General features: G+C 45.9%; 1 protein-coding gene across 4 annotated transcripts in view; it reads left to right on the plus strand.

Moving 5' to 3' along the window:
* Positions 1-1046: 1046 nt before the first annotated feature.
* Positions 1047-19051, plus strand: part of anxa6 (annexin A6) — a 66563-nt gene continuing 48558 nt past the window's right edge. For 2 of the 4 annotated variants that reach the window (XM_003217443.4, XM_008104808.3), the window contains exons 1-2: positions 1048-1226; positions 13447-13502. In XM_003217443.4, the coding sequence (XP_003217491.1) occupies positions 13485-13502 (18 nt within the window). In that variant the 5' untranslated portion in view covers positions 1048-1226; positions 13447-13484. Of the gene's footprint in view, positions 1227-13446; positions 13503-19051 lie in introns of all 4 variants that reach the window. The other 2 variants (XM_016991489.2, XM_008104807.3) reach the window with 2 other exon arrangements.

The following is a 19051-nucleotide window of genomic DNA, read 5'->3' on the forward strand; positions in this document are numbered from 1 at the left end:
CTGACAGATGGCCACCCAGCCTCAATGTTAATAATAATAATAAGGGTTGTAAGAGAAGAAGAGACCCCTTGGGTAATTTAGACCAACCCCCTTCTGCCCTTGTGCCGTGGGGGCTGGATAGATGGCTTTGATGGGCCGCATCCGGCCCCCGGGCCTTAGTTTGGGGACCCCTGCCATACAACCTCTGAGGATGTCTGCCATAGATGTGAGTGAAACGTCGGGAGAGAATGCCTCTGGAACATGGCCATACAGCCTTGAAACACACACAACAACCCTATTGGTTGAATGTTCAGGTTGGGAGAAAATGCTCTTGTCTGCCTGAGGCAAGAGTGAATGTAGCAGTTGACCATCTTGATTAGCATTGAATAGCCTTGCAGCTTCAAAGCCTGGCTGTTCTCTGCTTGGGAAATCCTTTGTTGGGAGGTGTTAACTGGCCCTGATTGTTTCTTGTCTGGGATTCCCCTGTCTTCTGAGTGTTTCTGTCCTGGTTTTAGAGTTATTTAAATACCGACAGCCAGATTTTATTCATTTTCATGGTTTCTTCCTTTCCATTGAAACTATCCACATGCTTGTGGATTTCAAATAAAGAGCAATACTCAGAAAACAGGGGAATTCCAGACAAGAAACAATCGGGGTACAGTTAACACCCCCCAACAAAGGATTCCCCCAGGCAGGAAACACCTTTGAAGCTGTCAGGCTATTCAATGCTAATCAAGCTGGCCAATTGAAACACTCACCCTTGATTAAGGCAGACAAGAGTTCTGTCTCCCACCCTGGACCTTCCACAGATATATAGACCCCGCCTGCCTAGTTTCCAATACACCTCACAACCTCTGAGGATGCCTGCCATAGATGTGGGCGAAACGTCAGGAGACAATGCTTCTGGAACATGGGCATACAGCCCGGAAAACTCACAGCTGGTGTCCTTCCCTAAAGAGGGCTTTCTCTGGAGCCAAACAAGGCTGCGTCTCCCACGGGGGGGGGGGGGGGGTGAAGGGCCAGCCCGGATTGGAGGGCTCCAGAGCGGGTGACGTTGCTGCAGAGAGGGAGGAGGGAGGCCAGGAGAGGAAAGGAAACAGCTGCGGCATTGCCTCCAGGTCAGCAGCGCCTTGGCTTTGCCCTCTCCAGCTCGGGCTTCCTTCTGCTGCAGAGTCCAAGTGGAGAGGCGGCGAGGAGATTCTTCCCAGTTCCTTTGCAAGAGGAGAGATTGGCCTCACCCCAGGCAAGTAAGTGTGGAACCGGCAAAGGTTGGAGGTGCGCCCTGAATGAAGGTTTTCAGGATACATTGGCAAGAAGCCGGGTTTTTCTAGCGGTCGCAAACTGGTGTCTTTGTTGGAGGCCACTGTCTTTGCCGTGCAGCCCCTCCTGGGATTTCAAGGGGAACCCAGGTTCCCTGCCTGCCTGGCCAGGAGACGCCCCTCAAGGAGGAGAAGCCGGTGGGTGGGGCTGGGCCGGGAGCCAAGGAGTCCATCCTGTAACACAGTTTTTGTTCCTAGGTTAAAAATGTCATTGCCTAATTGGTCATATCATTAAAATCATGAAAAGGTTTATTCAACTGCAAAGACTTTGTTTTTTTGTGGGACATCCTGCAGTACATTTTGCTATAGTTTTTCAATGAATCTCTCACAGTCTTAACCAAACTGCCACTTGCTCTTTTCTTAAACTTAAAATCATACAGTTATAGAGTTGGAAGAGACCTCGTGGGCCATCCAGTCCAACTCCGTACCATGAAGTAGGAAAATCTCATTCAAAGCACCCCTGACAGATGGCCATCCAGCCTTTGCTTAAAATCCTCCAAAGATGGAGCTTCCACCACAGTCCGGGGCAGAGAGTTCCACTGCTGAACAGCCCTCTCTCACAGTGAGGAAGTTCTTCCTAATGATCAGGTGGAATCTCCTTTCCTGTAGTTTTAACCCGTTGTTCCACATCCTAGTCTGCAGGGTAGCAGAAAACAAGTTTGTTCCCTCCTCCCTATGACTTCCCCTCACATATTTATACATGGCTGTCATGTCTCCTCTCAGCCTTCCCTTCTGCAGGCTAAACATGTCCAGCTCTTTAAGCCGCTCCTCATAGGGCTTGCTCTCCAGACCCTTGATCATTTTGTCACCTCCTCTGGACACATTCCAGCTTGTCAACATCTCCCGTCAATTGCGGTGCCCAGAACTGGTCACAGTGTGATTCCAGGTGTGGTCTGACCAAGGCAGAATGGAGGGGTAGCATGACTTCTCTGGATCTAGACACTCTACTGTTTATGCAGGACAAAATCCCATTGGCTTTTTTTGGCACTGAAAGATAGTTTGTGGCAGCTACAGAAACGATGTTTCTGAAGTAGAACTGCACAATTAAACAGGAAATAACACATTCAGATCAGGAATAGATAAACATTCAAATTTTGTTACATAGTAAGGGAGCAAGTGCAGGCTGGGTCCCTGAGAATGAGTGATCACGTTAAGTGCCCAAAGATGCCTAATAAGGCTTGTAGAATTTCTGGGGTGTATGTAACTACAGTAGAGTCTCACTTAGCCAACATAAACGGGCCGGCAGAACGTTGGATAAGCGAATATGTTGGATAATAAGGAGAGATTAAGAAAAAGCCTATTAAACATCAAATTAGGTTATGATTTTACAAATTAAGCACCAAAACATCATGCTACACAACAAATTTAACATAAAAAGTAGTTCAATACACAGTAATGCTATGTAGTAATTACTGTATTTACAAATTTAGCACCAAAATATCACGATGTATTGAAAACATTGACTACAAAAATGTGTTGGATAATCCAGAAAGTTGGATAAGCGAGTGTTGGATAAGTGAGACTCTACTGTATGTAGGAACTAATAGGGCATCACATCCTGTCTGATCTTGAAAGCTAAGCAGGGTCAGCCCTGGTAACAATTTTAAGGGATGAACACCAAGAAATACCACACATGCTGGCTATATTTCAGAGGACGGATTTGGGCAAAACTCACCTCTGAGGATTTCTTGATTAAGAAAACCCTGTGGAATTTATAGGGTTTCCATTCCATTATAGGCAGTCTCCAAGTTACAAACAATCAACTTACAAACTACTCATAGTTAAGAACAGGGATGAGACAACAAGAAGTGAGAGAAATCTACCCCTAGGGAGGAAAAATCACTCTAGAAAGAGTTTTCATGGGGAAAAGGTGTCTCCACTGAAGGTTTATCACCAATCCTTTTTTTTTCACAAGCCAGTTTTTTTCAAAATCCAATCATCACAGGGACAAAAAGTAAGGTGCAATCTTCTGAACAGGGGCAGAGACAGCAAAACAAACACTGCAGACTGTTAATCCAAAACTGATATCCAAAGCTTATGTCTATATCTGGAATTACACTTTAAAAAGTAACTGTTTTGATTTGCATACAAATTCAACTTAAAAACAAACCTGCAGAACCTATCTTGTTCATAATTTGGGAAATGCCTGTAGTTGGCAGGTCACTTGAGGGCACATGCGCAAGTCCAGATATGAATGGAGTAAAACCAAGGAGTTGATCTTTTCCAACAAAATGCCAAAAGAAAGAGAAAGATTTGTTGGACTTCCCCCAGTCTTAATAAATCTGAATCTGGAGGGGGACAGGATTCATCATTTTCTGAATTTCCATCAAGAGGACATGCTTGCTTCAGAGCTTCTTAGACGATCCCTGTCTTGATGGAAAGTCACAGGAGGCATCTGTTTTGTGCCAGTGCTCGTAATATAAAAGCTGTATTTAATATGGACGTTTCTTGTCTTTCCTAGCCGTGGCAGGCAGGCCCAGTGCCAAGCACACAGAAAAGCTTTGGGGCCTTTTCAGGGAGAGACAATTTCCTCTTCTTTAAGTTTTCAAATTTCAATTTCATGTGCTCAAGAGCAAAAGAAGCACTGTAGATTAAGGGTTAAAAAGTCACAAGCCATGCATTTAAGGAGAGAGCAAGAATCATGTGAATAAACTGGCATTTCAAATATTTTGCTTAGCCTTGATTTCAAGGCCTTTTTCAGTTCTGAATGTAACTTACTCACTTCATTCATTAGGACATGAAGATAGTGGAACTTATTTCCAAGCAGAATACAGGATTGATTTTTTTAAAAATCCAGCAATGTAAGACCTTGTTATACAATATATCAAATCAGCGATTACGTTATGCATTGCCTATATTCCCAATTCACTCTATAACACTTAACACTCCCCACCCAATTCCCTCTATAAAGTCTATAACGATACGACTGATTGACTTCATGCCTCCTTACATATGATGAAATTATTCTCATCTTGCTAACATCTTACCTTAAATATATTTCTATTTTACAGTATCATTTTTATATATACAATTTTCAAAACCCACAAGAAAATGTTCATGGGAATTCTTTTATTGTCTGCATGTCAGTGGTTGGGTGCTTCTCAAGAAGGCATGCATATCTGCATGACTTGTGCTGCAGCCTTGCTAGTGCTTTTGGCCATTTCTTTGGACTGGGTGGGGTCTGCAGACGCCATACTGTTCCTAAAAGGACTGTAAGGCTGCAGTCCAGCATCAATTTACTTGGAAGTTATCCTCACTCAACTCAGTGGGATTTACCTCTGTGGAGGCTATACCTTTTAAAATTTGGAATGAAAACCTTTCTCAGGCTGCAGACTACATTGGATCTGAAGCCTTCATAGCATACCACCTACTGTGCTTAAAAATAACCCTCAGTTTATGCCTTGCCAGATTATGCTAGTCTGATATTTTATTTAAAAATAACTATCTTGGTCTGGCTGGGACTACTCTTCTGTGTGTGAATGTATAAAGATAAGGCGTGTCTCATGAAGACACTGAAGAAGAGAATAGGCAAGATAACATGTCACTTCTGGGAGGGAGGAGATTATGCTGTTCTCAGAAGGTTACTAGGCTATTTGATGTTCCTCTTTCTCCATTCAGGGGTGAGACAGCACTAAAGTTATATTCATTCTAGAAAATCTTTTACCGGGGGTCCTTTCAGAATGGCATTCTAAACAAACAAAAAACAAAGAAGTAGTCTAACACCTTAATCTGGACCACTTTCCGTAACCTAGACTACTTCCTCCTGTTCTCTAAAATCACAGAGATTTGTTTGAACCTTGAAAGGGAGTTGTCAAGATTCCTCCCTGTGTTGCAAACCGAGTCTTGCACTTTCCAGGGACAGGATAATTATAATCCCTGACAAACTATCTTGAGTAGGGTGCTTATTTGTGTGAATGGAATTCCCTCTGTAGTGTCTTTGTGTACTGTAGAGCTTACTTTGCCTTTGTTGGGTATTGTGCTTGGTTTTGTCACCTTTCTTTTCATTGTTTGCTCCTGGGTGACTGAGGTTGTAAATTCCTTGATCTGTTTGTTCTTCAAACACTTTTGTCAGGGGGGAAACATAGCTTCTGACTCCAGCATCAGAAATAGGGAAACGAGATCCCTGGAAAGTATTATTGAGATCAAAAAACTATTCAGTTCAGTAACTATCAGAGCATCTGTAGTGGACTAAAATGGAGCAGAGAGTATGTTGGACTTGTCCCTATGTCTACTTTGTCAATTAGTGTGTATACTTCTAACCCAGGAAGGGCTTCATGAGAACCACCACTCCTCTTGATGTTCCTCCAGCAACAGCAAGGGTGTCTCTCTGGGCAGCTAAACCTGGCAATTCTAACTGGATGGCCCCCCAAGAGGGTCTTCCTCCAGGGGCAAACCAGGAATGGGCAACTTGGAAGTCCCTGAACAGACTCAGAAGTGGAGTGGGCAGATCAAAAGACAACTTGGCGAGGTGGCACTCCCTCCTCCCTATGACTTCTCTTCACATATTTATACATGGCTATCATGTCTCCTCTCAGCCTTCTCTTCTGCAGGCTAAACATGCCCAGCTCTTTAAGCCGCTCCTCATAGGGCTTAATCATTAAGTTGCCCTCCTCTGGACACATTCCAGTTTGTCAACATCTCTTTTCAACTGGGGTGCCCGGAACTGGACACAGTGTGATTCCAGGTGTGGTCTGACCAAGGCAGAATAGAGGGGGAGCATGACTTCCCTGGATTTAGATGCTATACCCCTATTGATGCAGGCCAAAATCCCATTGGCTTTTTTTGCCGCCGCATCACATTGTAGGCTCATGTTTAACTTGTTATCCACAAGGACTCCAAGATCTTTTTACACGTACTGCTGTCGAGCCAGGTGTCCCCCATTCTGTATCTTTGCATTTCATTTTTTATGCCTAAGTGAAGTATCTTGCATATGTCCCTGTTGAACCTCATTTTGTTAGTTTCGGCCCATCTCTCTAATCTGTTAAGATCATTTTGAATTCTGCTCCTGTCTTCTGGAGTGTTAGTTATCCCTCCCAATTTGGTGTTGTCTGCAAACTTGATGATCATGCCTCTAGCCCTTCATCTAAGTCATTAATAAAGATGTTGAACAGAACCGGGCCCAGGACGGAACCCTGCGGCACTTCACTTGTCACTTCTTTCCAGGATGAAGAAGACGCATTGGTGAGCACCCTTTGGGTTCATTTGCTTAGCCAATTACAGGTCTACCTAACCGTAGTTTTGCCTAGCCCACATTTGACTAGCTTGTTTGCCAGAAGGTCATGGGGGACCTTGTCGAAGGCCTTACTGAAATCCAGATACGCTACATTCACGGCATTCCCTGTATCTACCCAGATCGTAACTCTATAAAAAAGGAAATCAGATTAATCTGGCATGATTTGTTTTTGGTAAATCCATGTTGACCATTAGCAATGACCGCATTTGTTTCTTAGTGTTCGCAGACCGCTTCCTTAATTATCTTTTCCAGAATCTTGCCTGGTATCGACGTGAGGCTAACCGGACAGTAATTGTTTGGGTCGTCCTTTTTTCCCTTCTTGAAGATAGGGACCACATTTGCCCTCCTCCAATCTGCTGGGACTTCTCCCGTTCTCCAAGAACTCTCAAAGATGATTGCCAGTGGTTCTGAAATAACTTCCGCTAGTTCCTTCAATACTCTTGGATGTAGTTGATCTGGCCCTGGAGACTTGAATTCGTTTAGAGCGGCAAGGTATTCCTGGATGACTTGTTTCCTTATTTGGGGTTGGATTTCCCCCAATCCTTTGTCCATTTCATTTCTGAGGTTGAGGAGTTCCTGCACTGAGCTGTGTTGGATTCCAAGGCTCTTGAATCCCTATCAACTATAATTCGATGAATCTGTAATTTTGTAACCATTAAGCAATGGCATTCTGGTCAAAGCATTGATGTGACACTTCCCATTAATCTGTGTGTGAACCCTGTTAAATCTTTGCTCTACATTAAGATATCAGGCTTCATTCCCTTCACTAGCAGTGCTATGTAAAATACAAAAGAACCCAACCTTGTACTGCTTCAGTCTAGATCAGGAATGAACAGCTGACATTCACATGATGTTTGACATCATCCCTTACCTTTGGCCAGGGCCGGCCCCACTATGGAGGCACCTGACGCCGCCGCCTCGGGCGCAGGCCCGGGGGGGCGCCGTCAGGCTGGGCGGGAGGCGGGGCACCGCCCTGACGGTGCCCCGCCTCCCGCCCAGTGCGCCCTGGCCCGTCTGGCCTTTTCTAGCTGGCCAGAATGCAGCGGAGGTCCCTGCAGGCCGCAATCGCGGCCTACAGGGACCTCCGCTGCAGTCTGGCCTGCTAGGAAAGGCCAGACGGGCGAGCGGGAGTAGCGGAGGCGGAGCCAGCTCTGACGCCGCTCCCCCCCCGCCCAGCGTGCCCTGGCCCCGCCTCCCACGCTGCGTGGGAGGCGGGGCCAGGGCACGCTGGGCGGGGGGGTGGCGCCAGAGCTGGCTCCGCCTCCGCTACTCCCGCTCGCCCGTCTGGCCTTTCCTAGCAGGCCAGACTGCTAGGAATGCCAGAGCTGGCCCCGCTTTCACGCTACTCCCGCTCGCCCGTCTGGCCTTTCCTAGCAGGCCAGAAAGCAGCGGAGGTCCCTCCAGGCCGCAATCGCGGCCTGGAGGGACCTCCGCTGCTTTCTGGCCTGCTAGGAAAGGCCAGACGGGCGAGCGGGAGTAGCGGAGGCGGAGCCAGCTCTGACGCCGCTCCCCCCGCCCAGCGTGCCCTGGCCCCGCCTCCCACGCTGCGTGGGAGGCGGGGCCAAGGCACGCTGGGCGGGGGGGGGGAGCGGCGTCAGAGCTGGCTCCGCCTCCGCTACTCCCGCTCGCCCGTCTGGCCTTTCCTAGCAGGCCAGAAAGCAGCGCCAGACGGGCAAGCGGGAGTAGCGTGGGAGGCGGGGCCCTGGCCCCGCCTCCCACGCTGGGCGGGGGGCGGGGCCAACTGTGGCCCCGCCCCCCTCACTAATCGCCCTGGCCCCGCCTCCCACGCAGCGTGGGAGGCGGGGCCAGGGCGCGGGAGGCGGGGCCGGTGGCGGGGGCGCTTTTCAGCACCCCCGCTTCCCATTAAAAAATCTCTCCGGCCGGCCCTGTCTTTGGCTACAGATGATGGAAGAGGCAATTCAATAACATTTGGGGAACCATGCATTGGCCACCACAGTCCAGTTGCCTTTCCTGCACTCATTACTAGTAAGCAACTGCTGTACGTTCTTCATGCTCCCTGTTGTGTCTGCTGTTTTCAGTTTTTCTAGCCTCAAGAGTTCTTAGCATCCTGAAGGTTTTCCTCCTTTGGGCTTACATTTCTACAATAAGTTACAAGTGTGTAAATGTGTTTTGGGTGTGTATATTATTGTTTATATTTTTATAATAAGGTAGATGCATTTGCTTCTATATGTTGAGGGGAAAATTTCCTGTCACTACTCTAGCAAAACCAAAGTGGAGTAGGGGGAATTGTATCAGGCAATGGTAAGTTATATGACTATCAGAACCTTTAAGAAGTGTCAATGAAAGATGAACAAAGGACTTCTGTGAAATCTGCCCCCTAAAACTGTCTTTTAAAATCAAAATGTTTTATTTAACATCCAGCTCAATTGCACTACATCCCTTTTTTGTTTTACCACACAGTTTTTCGTGGTGTTAGTAAGGCTATCCAAAGGGAAACTCTTATTTCTGCATTGTGGCACCATCTTTTCTCCCTGCTTTTGTGTCATGGATGGGAAAAATGCAGCCCTCAGGTGGCATGCAGCCTCCAAAGATACCCCCCCCACACACACATTCCATCTCCAGTATCCCCAGGCCAACCTTTTTCAAGCCCCATCTTGCGTTTTAAATAGGTGACAAGCTATGTCTGTGCTGTTTAACATTAGAACCATAGACTTAGGAAGGTACCATAAAGATCATCTAGTGCAACCTTATTCTTCCATGCAGGAACACACAATCAAAGCACTCTGACAAATGGCCATTCAGCCTCTGTATAAAAACCTCCAAAGAATGAGGCCCCACCTCAGTCCGAGGCTGCATAAGATTCTGGAAACTGTAATCTTGGAGAACTAGTCATTTTGGTTTACTTTTATTTTTCCCCCTTATTAACCCCCCTCCCTTAAAAAAATCTCAGAATGTAGCAGTGGCCCCTAGACCATCCCTGTTGTCCATCCCTGTTTTGTAGCTATCATTTCTAGACATGGATCTTTTTACATTGGATTCCCAGAATCCCCAGTCAACATTGTCATGTAGTCCAAACAGTTTTAGGCACCCAAGTTAGGGACTACTGCTGCTTTATGTAAATGTCCCTCCTAACTGCACTTCTATCCCCAAACATGCCAGTTCTGCCATTCTGTGTATACTCCCAGAGCTCTTAATTACTCGTATATTCTCATGCTGCAGAGGTCTGCAGTGGGGCGTGGGCAATGCAGAGTATTTCCTGATGTAATTACATCTATGAATTAACTACATCCACATAAGTCTATTCATAGAATATGACTAAATACACAAAATACCCATATTGCTCAAAAACATGGGGGGGGGGGTACTTAAAACAACCGAAGATTGGGAGGGAATTCTTTTCTTCAGTGAAGGAGAAGAAGAGAGGGGGTAACGATATACATCAAAGAAGGTATTCCCTCCTAGTTAGCATTCAAAGACAAAGACGGTAGAATGGTGGGGGTCATAATAAACATACAAAACACAAAACTATTGATATGCAGCATATATGCACCAAATAATTCTAAAACAAACTTTGCAAGAGAACTTAGAGAAAACCTATTGAACCAAGAATTTGACAATTTAATTTTACTGGGGGATTTTAACGCAGTGATAGACAGAATATACAACAGAACATATAACAGGCCCAGTAAAAAAGAGAGAAAATCGGGAAACCTACCACAATCGTTAAAAAATATTCAAAAAGAATTCAACTTACAGGACACATGGAGGATCCACCATAAGGGGGAGAAAGATTATACTTTCTATTCAGCAAGGCAAAAATGTTGGTCCAGAATAGATATGGCCTGGACCTCGAGATCCATCACATCAAAAATAAAGTCAATTAAAATCCTAGCAAGACAAATCGCAGACCACTGCTCAATTGAATTAATTCTAAATCAAAAGAAAAAAATCCAAAGATGGAGAATGGACAACAACCTGCTGAAAAAGAAAGACGATCTATAAAAATTCCACAATCTATTAACTGAATACTTCAGTCTAAATACCACACCAGACATCTCCCTGCAAACACTTTGGGATGCGGGAAAAGCAGTAATGTGGGGATACTTCATTCAACAGTTCGCCTTAAAGAAAAAACTGAGAAACGAAAGGGAAAAAGACTTAGAAAAGGAGATAAGAAAGGCTGAACAAGAATTCAATAAGAACCCATCAAATGAAAAATTAAAATAAAATTTAGAATCCCTTCAAAAACAAAGAGAATCATGGGAACAAGAAGAAAGAGCTAAGCAACTGAAATACCTAAAGCAATACCAGTTCAGTAATGCAAACAAACCAGAAAAATGGCTAACAAGAAGAATAAGGAAGAAAAAAGAAAAAGCATATATCAACGCTATAAAAACAGAAGAAACAACCTATACTAAAAAGGAAGATATAGTCAATCAGTTCAGACAATACTATAACAAACTATATAGCCACGTAAAATAAAGGAAGACAAGATATCAAAATTCTTGGACCACCTAAAACTAACAAAAACTACAGATGATCAGAAACTGAACTTAAACAAGGAAATAACAGACTGAGAAATAAAGATAGCAATTCGCAAATTGGACCCCCCCAAAAGCACCAGGGCCAGATGGATTAACGGCAGCGTATTATAAGACCTTCGAAGAGATCTTAATTCCTCACCTGAAGATTACGATGAATCAAGTAATGACAGAACGAAAACTCCCACAATCCTGGCTGCAGGCAACCATTACTATGATACACAAAGAAAACACAGACGAAACAAACATAAAAAACTATAGACCAATATCCCTATTAAACGTGGATTACAAATTATTTACAAACATATTAGCGGGAAAAATTTAAAATGTTAGAAAAAATTGGATAAAAAAGAGCAGGCAGGATTTTTACCAAACAGGCGAATAAGCAATAATGTTAGAACTATTTTAAATTTGATGGATTACTACGAAAGAAAGAACCAAAAAGAAGTATTGTTCCTATCCCTAGATATCGAAAAAACCTTTGATAATGTAAACTGTTGTTTCCTCAAAATTATATTGAAGAAGATGGAAATCGGAACAAAACTGCAGAATGCAATAGAAACTATATATAATGTACAAGAAGCAAAAATTCTAATAAATTGTTTAGAATCAGACAAACTCAAGATCCTAAGAGACACAAGACAAGGGTGCCCCTTCTCACCCCTCCTATTTATAATAGTACTGGAAACCCTGCTTAACATAATCTGAGAAGACGAAAAAGAGTCTGTGGGAATACAGCTCCCATCAGCCCTGGCTAGAATAGTCAGTAGTGAGAGTGGGTCACAAATGCATTCTTGTAAAAACTGAGTGGCTATCTGTTCCTCACCTTTGTGCTATAAATCCTTGGGAGTGCTCACTATTGAAATAGTGTATGTTGGTTATCTATGACTAATTCTGAACTTCTTGGTCTTTAACAATACAATACATCCTTCCAATGTGTGTGCAATCTATTTTTATGGATATAGAGGGAGATGTTCTGATAGAAGATGGAGATGCAGTCTTTGTAAAGGTGTGGTCCCTTTTCTCTCTCTTCAGCTAATGTGTGTGGCCTCATGCCTGAAGAATTAAGGGTTACTTTCTTGTTGGATCTCAGCCCAGCCAACAGACCGCAGTGCAGTGATGATGTGTCTTCTGCAAAGGGCTGCCTCACGTTTTCATTGGGTGGAAAAACACCCGCTTTTTACTACGTTGACCTTCCCCCTTTTCTTTTTCTTGAATCCCAGTCTGTTTCTCAGAGCTTTGGAAACAAAACAAGAGGCAGCCTGCAGCCTTATGAAGTGAGAATATATTTTTCTGTACTTAAGCAAGCAGATGTTGCCTTTCTTCCTTTGGTTTTGGATTTTTGTGTGCCAGTCCTTTGCTTTGGTTTTAAGTGTAAATGCATTTCAATAGGCATAGGCATTAAAAACATTTTCATTGGATATGCCTTACAATGACAATGCTGGTTCTGGATTTTTTAAAAGTTTGGTTTTTGCTTTTTTGTATGTGTGTCAGGAGCGGTTTGAGAAATAGCAAGTCACTTCTGGTATGAGAGAATTGGTTGTCTGCAAGGATGTTGCCCAGGGGACGCCCAGATGTTTCAGATGTTTTTACCATCCTTATGGGAGGCTTCTCTCATGTCCCGGCATGGAGAGCTGGAGCTGATAGAGAGAGCTCATCCACTTAATCAATACATTTATATTAAACAATGTTTAGTACAAATGATTCTTTCATTTTCTGCTCAAAATATAAAACTCTAAAAGCAACTAGTAATTATGAAATTCAACAAAATTTGATGTTTTATTGTAAAACATTGAAATTATTATATTGTTATCTTCTTGGATAGCACAGAAATACTTCAATGTTTTCAAGGCATATTCTTATAGTTATCCTATGCCTCCTTGTTATGGAGAGAAAATGGTTTGGAAGCTATTATTCCAAACTGAGTGGCAATAAAGACTAAAAACTAGGAGCCAGTTTTCGGCCTGTGAACAACAGGTCACTAACTCTTGGCTAATGTTTTATGTTACATGATCAAGTAATATAAATTTCACTTTATAATGTATGGTTACCTGTAGAAGAGATGTATGATGACTGGGAAGAAAGGATGGGGGAAGTAAGACAGGAAGAAGGAATCCATTACAGGCTGCTTCGCTGTGGTTTATTTATTGTTGTTTTGTCTTGGCATCTTAGAGTTTTATCCCGGCCCTGGAAGGCAGTTTATTGAGGGACAATGTCTGCCTTTCTTTAAGAGTGTATACCTAAGGTATCTTGTTCAACATCAAGGCAATAAAACTAGCCTTTGTCAATGTTGGGTATACAGTAGGCATCAGTCCCAAGCAAATCAAGCATGGCAGTACATTTTTAAATGTAGAGTTTTTAGAACAATACAAATAAAGGATAGCTTTATTAATTTTTTATTTATGTCCCACAGCGATCATCATCTCTTCAAGAAATAGCTGTTCAGAAGCCATGTCAAGCATAGGAAAGGTAAGGCACTTTCCATCCCGGCAGCTGCTACTGCTCCAAGGGGTTTGCATATTTAATACATCAAGTTGGTAAGTACAGTAGAGTCTCACTTATCCAACACTCACTTATCCAATGTTCTGGATTATCCAACTGTGATGACCCATGGGCCTTGTAGTCCTGCTCAGGACATTGTAATCCCTGATGAAGATGAGAACTTGGGTTTTTTACCTTCCCAGTCTGAACTGGATTCCTCTCAGCCAGATCTTTCCCAGGCAGATCTGGGAACCTTGCACCTGCAAGAAAGTTGTCTCCCAGAAGTATGTCAAACAACCCCAGAACCTACTTCTCCCGTGTTCTTGCGCCGGGAGTTTTGTAAACAACAGAGAAGTTTGGAATCAGCTTCGCGCAGGAGTGCGAGGATAGCAGCTAAGAATGTAGCCAATTAAGTCTGTTTCTCGTGAGAATCTTTAAGGAGTTTAACATCTGGTCTCAGAGTTTAGCTTTCGTTTCTGATTCCCAGAGAACTGCTTCGGTGAGAAAGTTAGACTCTATATAGGTGTTTTGCCCGCGTAGTAACTTCGCGGAGTCAATTCGTCAGCCTACGGAGCGAGTTGTGTCTGGACAGCGCGCTCCGATTCAAGCCTCGCTCCTGCCCAAGCCTTGCCTTGCTATCCAGCCTTCGCCTTGCTTCCCAGCCTTTGTTTATCTGCGGACCTTGCCTTGTTTCCCAGGATCAATCCTTGCCTTGTTTCACGGATTTTACCAAGTTATTCCACGGACCTTGTTCTTGTTCCTAGTTGCCTTGTTCCACGTTCAAGCCTTGTTTCAAGTATCAAGTTATTTCCTAGCCACGCTCAAGTTTTATGGACTAAAGGACCTTGTCATCTCCCCTCACTTTGCTTGGCAAAGTGAGTGTTTCGGTTATTGGATTACAACTTTGGACCTTAATATTTCTTATTGGACATTGCTTTTTTGGACTAATTCTGACCTTTCCTGAAAGGTCTACTTCTGGACTATTTTCTACACTTGTTTTTATTAACTTTATATATTCCTTCAATAAAGATATTAGATAGATTCTGGCCTCGGTGTATGGTTATTGGTGCTCTGCAGCCTGGGTCGTGACAGTTTGACTCCGCCCCCCTAAGCACCAATTAACCTCGGCCAGAATGTCCACCGGAGCCGCACCTGGGCCGAGCGGCCAGCCGATTACCTACACCATCGACAAGGAAGAGGTGGATCGCATCCGCGACAGACTCAACGCTCAGGATGGAGAAATAAAGGGCTTGCGGGAGCGCGGAGTCCGCCTCCCGGCCATGGCGTTGCCCACCAAGTTTACCGGAGAAGCTTCTAAGGTTCATGTTTTCCGTCGCCAATGTCAAGCTTATCTAGAGGCCCGAGATGCCGAGTTTCCCCAAGAAGACATCAAAGTGGCGTGGGTTTACAGTCTTCTAGACGGGCCAGCGGCCAATTGGGCGACGGCACTGTACGATCAAGCCTCTCCACACCTAAGATCAGCGCAACACTTCTTGGACCACCTCAAGGAGACTTGGGGAATCGAGGACAATTTGGAGGCAGCCGGTCACAAACTCCGTCGCCTTTTCCAAGGAGACAGACCTATGTCTCAGTATATAGCCGAGTTCCGAGTGCTGGCCCACAACACCGGCTGGAACGATGTAGCCCTCAGAGGACAATTCCGGGAGGGTCTCAACATTGAAATGCTGGAAGAAATCTCCAAGGTGGACCCTCCCCAGACCCTCGAGGCACTCATTGATCAATGTTTACGGGCTGAAGTCATGATTGCCAACAGGAAACAGTGGGTTCGAGGCCAGGGCAGTAGAGCCGGGGCAAAACCCCCCGCTCCCGCCAGCGTTCAGCCACGACCAGTGTGGAGACCCCCACCGCCAACCCCATACCCCAGAGGAGGCGAGGAGGTGCCGATGCAGTTGGGCAATGTGCGTCCCAGACTAGATGCCGCCGAGAAGGCCCGTCGTCAACGCTTAAACCTCTGTTGGTACTGCGGGAACGGGGGCCACTTCGCCAGAGAGTGCCCAGCCAAAGGGAAGCCGGCCGCCCGTCTTGCGGCGGCGTCCTCCACGGAGACGAAGGCGTCTGAGCCGACTGGCACACAGCCGGCGGGGGAAGCCAACGACCGGGTGTAGAGAGGCTCGCCAACCCGGTCAAAAAATCCATCCAAGAGCCGCCAACCGGGGTCCTGTTCCTTCTCGTGGTCACTTTATGGTCAGCAAAAAGGGGACCCGTCATGATCCACGCTATGATAGACTCTGGAGCTACCAACAATTTCATCGATAGAGAGTATGCCGACTCTCTGGGATTACAATATCATGATTTCAAGGATGCCCGTGTGGTGCAAGCCATAGACGGCCGCCCCCTCAAGACGGGCCCCGTAAGTCAGTGGTCGGAACCCACCAGGATGTGGATAAGGGAACATATGGAAGAGATTTCCTTCTTTGTTACCGAGGTTCCCCATTTTCCTGTGATTTTGGGAATTCCATGGCTGACTCTCCACGACCCTAACATCTCCTGGTCCAACAGAGAACTGCAGTTTGCTTCACCGTACTGCCAAAACCATTGCCTCGTAGCCAAGGTATGCCATGCCACAGACACCGAGCCCATCATCACCTTGCCAAAGAAGTACTCCGAGTTTTGGGATGTATTCAATGAGAAAGAAGCCGAAAAATTACCCCCACATAGACCTTATGACTGTGCCATTGACTTGGTGGAGGGGGCCCCGATTCCGCGAGGGCATCTCTACTCCCTGACTGAACCAGAGCAAGAAGCTCTCAGGGAATTCCTAGAGACAAACCTTCGCAAGGGATTCATCAGACCCTCTCAATCCCCAGCCGCCTCCCCAGTGATGTTTGTGAAGAAGAAGTCAGGGGAACTACGCTTGGTGGTGGACTACAGAGCATTGAACAATATCACCAAGCGGAACAGCTATCCCCTGCCCTTAATCTCGGATCTACTGGATCGGCTTCGAGGAGCCAAGGTTTACACCAAGCTGGATCTTCGGGGGGCTTACAACTTAGTTCGCATCAGGGAAGGGGACGAGTGGAAGACCGCCTTCCAGACCAAATTCGGATTATTCGAGTCCCGAGTTATGAATTTCGGTTTATGCGGAGCTCCCGCAACGTTCCAGCATTTTGTCAATGACATTTTTCAGGACTATCTAGACAGGTTCTTGATAATTTACCTGGACGATTTTTTGGTGTTTTCTAGATCACAATCAGAACATGAGAACCACGTCAAAATGGTGTTACAACGATTGCGGGATCATGGACTTTATGCCAAGCTGGAAAAATGCGCCTTTGATCTACAAGAGGTAGATTTCCTTGGTTACCGCATCTCGCCTCTAGGGCTTTCCATGGATCCAGCCAAGGTTTCAGCAGTATTGGAATGGCGGGCGCCAACTAACAAGAAAGAGGTGCAGCGTTTCTTGGGGTTCGCGAACTATTACCGCAAGTTCATTCCAGATTTTGCCCGCTGGTCCGACCCCATCACTAGCTGCATCCGTGGAAAGCAGCCTTTCCGCTGGACTGATCAAGCAGAGAAAGGGTTCCAGCAACTAAAGAAACTATTCACCTCCCAGCCAATTCTACAGCACCCAAATCCTGGAACCCCTTTTGTTGTGCAAGCGGACGCCTCTGATGTGGCAATTGGGGCTGTACTCTTACAGCCGGTGGGAGATCACCTCCATCCCTGTGCCTTTTACTCTCGTCAACTAACCACACCAGAGAGAAATTACACCATTTGGGAAAAAGAACTACTGGCCATAAAGGCAGCCTTTGAAACTTGGAGACATTGGCTAGAAGGGGCCAAATTTCCCATTGAAGTCCACACTGATCATCGTAATCTAGAACATCTAAGAACTGCCCGCAAACTAAATCAGAGGCAGCAACGTTGGGCTTTATTCTTTGAACGTTTCAACTTCCAGATCCATTATGTGACCCCAGCCCAAACCAAGCAAGCAGACGCCCTGTCACGTAAACCGGAATACGCTGCAGGACGCAAGGAGACCTTTGAATCCCAACTGCTACAACCCGAGAACTTTGCCACGCTCACGGTGGGGAACACCAAATCCATTCCCATTGGTTCAACTTCCCCTACTCCAGGACCCATCTGTGCTCAAGAAATCCGGGCTAGTCAGCAAGCAGATGCCTGGGCGCAGGACCAACTTCGCCAAGGTCTGCATTTTCCCTTTTCGCTTAAAGATGGACTGCTATGCTATAGAAATCATGTTTATATCCCACCCGGACCGGGCAGGGAGAAAGCGCTTCGTCTGTGTCATGACTGCAAACCAGCAGGGCATTTCGGACTATTTAAAACCATGCATCTAATCCTAAGGGATTTTTGGTGGCCCAAGATCCGCAAAGATGTGGAAAAATATGTCAACACCTGCCCAGTATGCCAGCGCTCCAAGATAAGAAGGGAGAAGCCCTCAGGGCTTCTGCATCCCCTTCCTACCCCATCTCGGCCATGGGAAATAATTTCTGCGGATTTCATCACTGACCTACCACCTTCCTGTGGATTCACCACGATCCTAGTGGTGGTGGACCTTTTCACCAAGTTAGCCCATTTCATTCCCTGTGAAGGTCTTCCCACGGCCAAAGAGACTGCAGATCTATTCCTTCAACATGTTTTCAGACTACATGGATTGCCCAAGAGTTTAGTCACAGACCGTGGATCTCAATTCACCTCTCGTTTTTGGAAGGCACTACAAAAACTATTGGGCATAGACTCTCGCTTATCTTCAGCTCATCATCCCCAAACAGATGGGCAAACGGAGCGCACCAATGCCACTTTGGAGCAGTATCTTCGCTGTTATGTAAACTATCAACAGGACAATTGGGCTTCTCTGTTACCACTGTCTGAGTTTGCCTACAACAATGGAGTTCAAGCTTCTACAAAAGAAACGCCGTTCTTTGCAAACTACGGCTTCCATCCACGTTTCTTTCCCCCTGTCATTGAAACTTCAGAAGTTCCCGCAGCAGAAGATTGGCTGCAGGAACTCACAGCGGTGCAACAACTTTTGCTCCAGCAACTGGACCAAGCCAAGGAGGACTATAAACGCCACGCTGACAAACATCGCCAGCCGGGCCCCGAAATCAAGGTAGGAGATCGGGTTTTCCTGTCCACTCGCTTTCTGCCCTCCCACCGCCCTTGCCGGAAGCTAGATGCCCGTTTCATTGGCCCCTATCCAGTGGTGGCGCAATTAAACCCCGTGACTTTCGAACTCCAACTTCCGCGTTCAATGCGCATTCACCCAGTGTTTCACCGTTCCCTGCTCCTTCCGGCGGATGGTGTGCGTCCTGATTCAGACCAACCGGCCCCCCCTCCTGTTTTGATGAATGGGGAGGAGGAGTTCGAGGTTGAGGACATTTTGGATTCTCGCTTTCATCGCCGCCGCCTACAATATCTCATTGACTGGGTGGGTTTTGGCCCTGAGGAACGCTCTTGGGAAGACGCCTCCACAGTCCATGCTCCTGATCTAACCGCCGCTTTCATCAGACCTATCCCGCCAAGCCGCGACCTCGCGCCTCGGGGAGAGGGCC

This window comes from Anolis carolinensis, chromosome 2 (assembly GCF_035594765.1).
Source record: "Anolis carolinensis isolate JA03-04 chromosome 2, rAnoCar3.1.pri, whole genome shotgun sequence".
NCBI classification, from domain to species: domain Eukaryota; kingdom Metazoa; phylum Chordata; class Lepidosauria; order Squamata; family Dactyloidae; genus Anolis; species Anolis carolinensis.